Source organism: Ruditapes philippinarum, unplaced genomic scaffold (genome assembly GCF_026571515.1).
Source record: "Ruditapes philippinarum isolate M1 unplaced genomic scaffold, ASM2657151v2 ctg231_1_1_1_1, whole genome shotgun sequence".
Lineage (NCBI taxonomy): Eukaryota > Metazoa > Mollusca > Bivalvia > Venerida > Veneridae > Ruditapes > Ruditapes philippinarum.
Window position 1 is genome coordinate 370436 of NW_026863152.1, and position 9433 is coordinate 379868.

At 32.3% G+C, this 9433-nt stretch overlaps 1 protein-coding gene across 1 annotated transcript in view; it reads right to left on the reverse strand.

Annotated features, from left to right (window-relative positions):
• Positions 1–9042, reverse strand: part of LOC132721278 (fibropellin-1-like) — a 54263-nt gene extending 45221 nt beyond the window's left edge. Inside the window, exons 1-7 of the mRNA XM_060705558.1 lie at positions 8932–9042; positions 8137–8250; positions 7587–7706; positions 4930–5043; positions 4096–4209; positions 1582–1701; positions 761–874 (exon numbers count right to left, since the gene is read on the reverse strand). Of these exons, the coding sequence (XP_060561541.1) occupies positions 761–874; positions 1582–1701; positions 4096–4209; positions 4930–5043; positions 7587–7706; positions 8137–8236 (682 nt within the window). The 5' untranslated portion in view covers positions 8237–8250; positions 8932–9042. The remainder of the gene's footprint in view (positions 1–760; positions 875–1581; positions 1702–4095; positions 4210–4929; positions 5044–7586; positions 7707–8136; positions 8251–8931) is intronic.
• Between the last annotated feature and the right edge of the window lie 391 nt (positions 9043–9433).

Sequence of the window (9433 nt, forward strand, 5' to 3'; positions counted from 1 at the left end):
GGTTAAGGTTGTCTTACTGTAATGCTTTCCCACCAAAAATTTCTAACCTCGGCCAATATTGTAATAGATTGGTCATTTCCGAAACGTTTTTTTCTTCTTCACAATTTTCGGTATGCAATAATTTTTTAACCGGTTATAACCGGAATTTAATAGATAGCGATAAAGGATGAGTGATTGGAAATAATCTAATGTCCAAGATTTTGAAAAAATAACGTTCTAGAAATAACCTGAATAAGCTACGAAATTGGCTGATATCGTCAATCATCATTTTTTGGCATGAAAGCATTACTGTAAGACTACTATAAAACAGCAAAATATATTCAGAATGAAGGCAATACAACAAGACTTGTAAGGAAAAAAAACCTCAGAAGGGTAATGAATGTTTTGGGTGTCATGTAGAATCTCTGCATATAATTGAGGTCGTGTCATCCTCAAAAGTCTGGGTGATACAAACTACGGGAAAATGATTAAACATTAAAGCAGTTGTAAATGTGCAGCAAAACTGTCGAATTACATAATTTCTTCTAAAGAAAATGTCTTAATAATCGATTAATCGTTAATAAGAAATAAATATACTGACTTTGTTACCAATTAATTGTGATTAAAGATGTAGCAAATATGTTTGACCACACTCTTTATGCAAATCCTGTACTGTCACAATTCGTAATGACCAACCGTTATAGTTTAAATTAATTTTACTTTAATTCATATTCATGTATCTGCAACTTTGAAAGAAGCCGGAAGTACATGACTGACTTACCTGTCTCACAAAAAGTACCAGTATATCCAGTTACGCAGACGCACGTGTACGAGTTGATACCATCAACACACGCGGCCCCGTTCTGACAATTGTTAGAATCACACTCATTGACATCTGCATGACATAATAATAAGATTAGATAAAACTTCAATAAAATAAGTTAATGATTTTATGTTAATGCATTTTATTTCTAACTTATTCTTCGCTAGAGATATGGCATCATATTTAACCATTGAAGATTATCTGAATTGCAGTCATTTGATTGGCTACACTCAAATCATGTAGCAAAGAAAAGATGGACCACTGTGTAGGAACTTTGATGAATGCAGTGTTAAGTGCCATTTTGGAAATGGGAAGCAGTCACTTTGAATAAAGGATGTGCACATTCGTAAGTTACAGACAACGTTATAAGTGATAATTTAGCAGTTAATCTCAGGAATGTAAAGAAATAAAAGTATAATACTTTGACCTACTATTTCAGGTAATATATACATGTATATAATTACATAATCTACAAAATTATATGAAATATATTAATTATGTAAAGAGAAATCACTTTCATTTAATCTTATTTACTCTTTTTTGAAAAGACGAGTTTATTTTCTTAAAATTATGAAAGATGTCCATTTTGATGTTCGTATGAGAACGTTTTGGGTCGAAAGTATACGTCAGTTCTCATTGTTTTTTGATTTGGTAGTAAATGTATAGTCAAGCTACAAGAGAATAAGAAAATTCAAGCTTCATCAGCCTCATTTTCATTAATAAATACATTGATGCCCTAAATGTTAAAAAGCAAATTCAAAACATGTCCATGTATTTACCTAGCTCACAATTATATCCACCAAAACCTGGGTTACATAAACACGTGTAGAAGTTACCAACGTCATAACACATCCCTTCGTTTTGGCAAGGGCCTGACTGACAGGAACTTGTTGGTAGAACTTATGAAAAATGTCACAATTAACAATTATTAGTCACTTGGCAAATTAAATGATAATACCTTCTACTATACATTTTAACTCAGATTTATATTTGTTATAAATAAATATGTGGAATGTAATAAATAAATATGTGGAATATACGAACGAATAAAACCACTGCTTTTTCATGCATATTATTTGCATTTGCGCATTTAAAGTTACCCCAAAATTTCTAAGCATTTTAATTTTTTAAAGAGGTTTCATTTCTTATGCATTTTATATTGTTTTTATCAACACAAGTATTGGGAAGTAGTAGTAGTAGTGGTAGTGGTTGTCTTCATAATAATAATCATAATAATGAAATAATAATAATAATAATCAAATGATGAACCTGTTTCACACAAAGTTCCCGTATACCCTGGTCTACAGGAGCAAATAAATGAAGTGAGGTTCAAGTCATAACAATGTCCACCATTTTGACACGGGCTTTGACTGCAGGCACTTTGTGGTAGCACTGTTTAGTAAAATCAAGCAATAAAGGTTTTATATTTGCGTAATGACAATGAAGTTAGTTAATGTTATCAAAAGCAATATACTGAACAACAATCATATTCAATTTTTGTTTTGAACAAATATAGGTGGGTCCGTGGCCGTGTGGTTTAAGGTCGTTGATTCCAAATCCCTAGCATCTCATCGCTGTTGCTGTAGGTTTGAGCCGCGCCAGCGTCTTTGGGTTCTTCATGTGAGAAAGCTATCTAGCTGGCTTACGGAATGCCGTTGGTTTTACTCAGGCACTCGTTTGTGCTTGAAATTATGCACAAAGGGACACCTGAGGTCTTCCTCCTCCAGTAAAGCTAGAATGTCGCCATGAGACCTATACTGTATTGGCGCCACATAAAACCATCCAAAAAAGAACTACATAAAAATATTGCTTTTTTGTTGTTGTTGCTTTACAGGTACATGACAAATGGCATTCATATGTAGAAGTATTAGTTTGTTTCAAATTTTCCAGGGTTTCATGGTGCAGTTCAACACTCGAATTCTTGTTTACCGAGAATATTTCTATACAAAACTTTTTGTAATAGTTATTCTACCTGTTCCGCAGTTGGTTCCAGTAAATCCTTGACTGCACATGCAGTTGTAGGAATTTACACCATCAATACATGTTGCTCCATTTTGACACGGGTTTGGACTGCACTCGTCGGTTTCTTATCATGAAAAAAATATAGGCATGTTTGTGTTGAGACTATTAATGAAAACATTGAGTATTTCATGGCATTAACAGATACAGCAATTGATTAAAGATCAAAGGTCACCAAAATGACAATGAAATAAGTTTTATCCATAAACATAAGAATTCAGTCAATTTATACACATTTTGTCTCAGTTCTTAGAAAACAATATCAATATCTACAGAATAAAACAAAAATCTGAATAAAAAATGAAAATGTTGTAGTTACTCAATTAAAGAAGGCCAATATATTCCTAAAGCAAGTGTATGTTTCTTGTTACTAACCACTTATTTTTATTACTGCGTCTTTTAACTATTTCTCGTTTAATTGAAACTAATAGTTTAAAAACACAAGTCATTTTGATCAAGAGCAATAAAGCGTTTTGATTACCTTTAGCTTCCCACATTATAACTGAATATTAGTAAGTGACGATGTTGACCGAATGTGTTAGAGTTATTTATTGATTGTATAAGTATATGCAAAATTTGATTACCTTGTTCACAATAGTTGCCAGTGTATCCCAGTAAACAAATGCAGACAAACGAATTCCCAAAACCATGACAGTAACCACCATTGTGACAAGGATTCTGTTGGCAAACATGTTGTCCAAGCACTAAGTATATTGAAATGTAATAAAAATAAGAAAGTCATTTAAGTGTTTGAAATCAGTACTATATATACATGAGAAGTACAAGCCAATAGGGATGCAGAAACCAACAATCGGTTCATTTTTGTGTAACACCAAGCCCATTTGACAACTTCTCAGCTCTCATGTGCAGAAATACTCCGGGCACTGAAGTTTCTTTGCAAATTACTTTTTTTTCAGGCATGGGAGATGGGAAAGATAGTGCCTGGGTGGCCAATTACAAATTATTTCACACCTGCGATTCTAATTACAAAAGTTGTCCTTTTCGTAAAGGAAATCATTCTTATCACAAATGTAATTGGTTACACGAATAAAGTATTACAGATCTATCTACAAAGTTCAAAAATTCAATTTCCTTTAACGTTTATAAAATCTATATTGGTGACCCCGATCCCCCCCCCCCTTCATACCTATTACAGGGTAAATGAGCGGTGTTACCATATGGGATCTTTAAAAAAGATCTATATTGTTAGAGTCAGTATCCCTGGCAAATTTTGCAGGGTTAACAAAGAAAACGTGTAGATTAAGGAACATTACCTATTCCGCAATTGGTTCCAGTGTATCCTTGTCTACACAAGCATGTGTAGGAATTCAAACCGTCAACACAAGTCGCTCCATTCATACACTGGTTTGGACTGCACTCATCGGTTTCTTATCATAAGTGAATAACAACAAATGTACATAGCTATAACACTTGTACATAAAAAGGTATTAAAAAGGTAATTTCGCATGATTCATTTTTATTTGTACGAGCAAAGGTATGTATTATTTTGCACGATTCATTTTTGATATATCTTTTTCTATATTTTACATTTGTTTTACTTTTACTTGATTTGACTCATAGTAAATGTTCATTGGAATCAATAACTGCTGCTTCCATATTCAGAATTAATGTTATTACATCTTTAACATTGATTTGCAAAGCAAATTACCATTTAATGTTGATAAGATGATTATTTAGATATTTATTATATACTTATAACTGAAATATTGAGAAATATTTGATGAAATAAAATGCTTATTTTAATTTTCCGTATTTTCACTGTAAAAACTGCAATGAAACATACATGTTATATTTTCCTTATTTCCACTGGTGTTGCTGGACTACTTTCTTCTTAATTCAGCCAATACTCAAAATTAAGAAAAAGTATATAATAATCAGACAATTCAAGTTTTTTCTATAAATACAGGACTTATTTTCCTCTTGTGGTATAAATTATCATATTTCAATTGTGGCTACCTCCTGTCATGAAATATTTATTTTCATACCGCTCGCTGAAAATAAATTGTGTAATTATAGAAAAAAACTTGTATCCTCAATATATTTTTGCTTCATTTGCCATTAATAATATACATGTAGATTCATATTACCTTTCTCGCAGTAAATTCCAGTATATCCTGTCGGGCAAACACACGTGTAAGTGTTGACACCATCAACGCACGTGGCTCCATTCTTACAATTGTTAGAATCACACTCGTCAATATCTGTACGTTCAAAAATATAATGGATAAAAATCACATAGATATCTTAATAATGGCCATTCGGTTCATTTTATTTCATTTACTTCTAATATACCTTTTTGCTTTAACGCATTGCCAGTTTTGGAACTGCCAATGTGTGTCATGGTAGGCTTTTTATTACATAATTATATTTAGTGTAACTATCCAGAGTCTTAGAACAATTGGCAAAGAATAACTATCATACATAAAGCAACTAGAAATGTGTCCATAGGACACGGGTGCCCCCACCGCGCCACTGTTCTGTCAATCTTTTTACTAAGTCAAGGGAAATAACTCTACAAATACTGGATAAATCCACAAGCGAAACCCCAGGTGCAAATCTAAATATGCTGAGCAACCTACCCATAAGGTTTAATGACTATGTCAAATCCTTTTTGAGTAACTTGCGACACAAGAAAAAATTTAATGTAAAAATTTTCTAAGTGAAGGGCAATAACTCTAAAAATACTAAATAAATCCAGACGAAAATACCTGGTGCATAACGGCACATGCTGATCAATATTCCTGTAAAGTTACATGACTCTAGATAGGTCAAATACTTTTTGAGTTACGTGCGACACAAGTTGAAAATTGCAAAATATTACTAAGTCAAGGGCAATAACTCTCAAAATACTAAAAATACCCAGACGAAAATACCCAGGTGCACAACAACACATGCTGATCAACATTCCTGTAAAGTTTCATGACTCTAGGTCAAATACTTTTTGAGTTACATGCGACACAAGTTGAAAATTGCAAAATTTTACTAAGTCAAGGGCAATAACTCTAAAAATACTAAAAATATCCAGACGAAAATACCCAGGTGCACAACTACACATGCTGATCAACATTCCTGTAAAGTTTTATGACTCTAGGTCAAATACTTTTTGAGTTACATGCAACACAAGTTGACAATTGCAAAATTTTACTAAGTCAAGGGCAATAACTCTGAAAATACTAAAAATATCCAGACGAAAATACCCAGGTGCACAACTACACATGCTGATCAACATTCCTGTAAAGATTCATGACTCTAGGTCAAATACTTTTTGAGTTACGTGCGACACAAAAGTGAACGGACGGACGGACGGAAGGACGGACGGAAGGACAAGGGTAAATCTAAATGCCCGCCACTAACGTGGGGGCACAATAAAAATAAAGGTGATTGGTTCTTTCATTTATATTTTTATGTATTTCATGTGTAACTTACAAAATTATATCTAACAAGCAATTATCATAGTATTGCAAGCAATCCATAAGTCCCCTACCGGTAAGAGCCCAAGCAACATTCTGAAGGGCCATTGGCCATTCACTTAGGTTCCTATTTTAAGTAAATTTGTTGAAAAAGTTCTTTAAAAGTGATCACAGGAAACAGTTTTAATGTACAGACAGACGGACTGAAGGACACTCTAAAGTTATTTTTTAAACATCCCTGTTATCAAAATATAACATTTTTAAAATCCTATCATGATTGAAGAAGTTGGAGTAAAAATTACCAATTTCTCAAAAAAAGTCTAAGTTCAAAAGGGGCATAATTCTGGAAATAGTCTTGCTAGAGTATTGAACACTCACAAATGTTGAGTGATAATAAGAAACATTTATACGAAGTTTGAAGTAGATACATTCAGAAAAAGAAGTTATTAAAAAAAAACAATGTTTTTTTCATGAAAATTTTAAGTTCAAGGGAGGTAATTCTGATAACTTTTGTGCTAGAGTTGTAAACCTTGTCACATATGATGTGGTTGATGACAAGCAACTTATATTTAAAGTTTGAAGAAAATACCTTAAGAAATAAAGAACTTATAGTGAAAAAACTTAAAAACTAGAATCAGAAATTTTGAAATTCAGTCTATTTGTTGCCATAGCAACCAGAATTTTCAACATAGGAAGATAAGAAAAGGATGTGCATAATTTTCATACTGTCATCTACCCATACATCAAGTTTCATAAACATATTTTCAGTACTTTTTGTGTTATCACTGGATCCAGGTAATGTGTAAAATTTGCCATATTTTCAGTTTATTTGTTGCCATAGCAACCAGAATTTTCAACATAGGAAGAAAAGAAAAAGACGTGCGTAATCTCCATACTTCCATCTATCCATATATCAAGTTTCATAAAAATATTTTCAGTACTTTTTGCGTTATCGCGGGATCCAGGTTATGTGTAAAATTTGCCATATTTTCAGTCTATTTGTTGCCATAGCAACCAGAATTTTCAACATAGGAAGAAAAGAAAAAGATGTGCATAATCTCCATACTGCCATCTATCCATATATCAAGTTTCATTAAAATATTTTCAGTACTTTTTGCGTTATCGCGGGATCCAGTTTTGTGGACAGACGGACTGACGGACGGAGGGTAAACCTAAAGTCCCCTCCGGTAAACCGGTAGGGGACTAATTATACAACTAAATGCTTACACAATCATAGCGTATGAAGCTTTTATTTAAATTGACAACTTAATGCTTACCTATTTCACAATCATATAATCTGAAACAACTATCTAAATGAACATCTAAATGATTACCTATTTCACAATCATATCCTGTAAAGCCAGTGTTACATGAGCACATGTACGAATCATCAATGTCATAACACTGCCCTCCGTTCTTACATGGGAAAAATCGACAGGAACTCATTGATAAAACTGTATTATTTTAAAAGAATATGAAAGTACATTTATTAATTTTAACGAAAAATTTTAAAACTTATATCACATTTCAACTGTACTTTAAACCATCTAAGGTAAAAAGGTAAGTTTCAGCTTTCAGATCCTTGTGCATGTTAATATATAAACATCATACTGAAAAAATAACATAGTTAAGCAAGGCGAACATTTTCGCGGAAACAACATTTTTGACTAGTTGGTGAGATTGAATATTTGCAAATTAATACATCAGTTCTCTTAAATCAAATGTATATTATAGATCAATACTTAGCGAACTACTTCAGAAAAAATCTTCAGTTCACAAAATAAACAAAATTTAATATCTAGCTAAAATTTCTGATTTTACTGTATTCTATATTACTATGAGCAATTTATGACAGCCTAAATTATGCATCAATGAAGAATTTACCTCTCCCACAATTCTTTCCAGTGTAGCCTGGACTACACAGGCAGTAGTAGTCGTTGACATCATCAACACAAACCGCGCCATTCTTACAAGGGTTTGACATGCACTCGTCCAATTCTTATATCGGCAAGATAAAAAAAGTTTATTCAAATTTTGTTTCAAAAAAACCAACAACATTGTATGTATATTTAATTGAGAAAAATCATGAGGACATTGTAATTCACAAGTTTATCTGATTTTAAAAGTGTGGTTTTAATAAATCTCAAAATAGAAAACACTTTCATGCAAACTATGTTTTTGCAATGAAAGTGATTGTGACCACATTTTAATTCCTGCTATGTAAATATATGTAATATCGGATAATGTATCACACATGTGCCAACAACATTCATGTATAATTCTTTCATGTTTTTTTGTTATGTCTGATGCTAAATACTTTTGATGTAATTATTTATGTTCTTGTATTGCAGACCTTCAATTATAGACCAAGCCACTTTAACAATTTTCACCATTTCTTTACACAAATTGGCCCAGCAGTAATTCCTTTTTCATTAGTTATATAAATATAAAGTATTTAAAGCTGCTTTATCAATTGATTAGTGAGAATAAAAATTCAGTCACTTTCGTGCAGCAATAGGTAAACTCCTTATATGATGTTAACCCGTTACTGCACTGAGGTTGCAAATTACTGATTGTTGATAATTACTAGTATGCTACAGCGTTTTCTTTTACGAGTGTGTGTAAGAATGCATTCATTTTGAGATGATTGTTATATATAAGAAGATAGCTGGTACATACCCGTCTCACATCTGGCTCCAGTATATCCGGGAGAACAAGAACATCTGAACTTGTCCTTGAAACGACCACTACAACTACCCCAGTGTCGACATGGGTTCGGGTTACATGCACTGATAACTGAAAATAAGTGATTAATCTAGACTCTATAGCAAATTGTCATTAGTTTTCGCGAGTTTTGATATAAACTGTTTTTGTTCTCTTTCTCTCCAATTTTTTCGTAAAATTATTTTCTAATGAAGGTAAGACCAGGGTCTTTCAAATAAAATCTATTTGAAAGACTCTGGTAAGACCGTTACTTATAAAAATAATGATAAATTGGTTAAATCACAATATCTGTATCATTGATGAAGTTTTTCTAATTATAACAATCCGATAAATTTGGAAGCATGCTTCTTTAATGGTTTTCATCACAAGAAGTGTGCATGTATATAAGTAATTCATTTGATGCGTCATTATTATAGCTTTATATAGTTTATAATGAAAAAAACTAAATGATAATGAA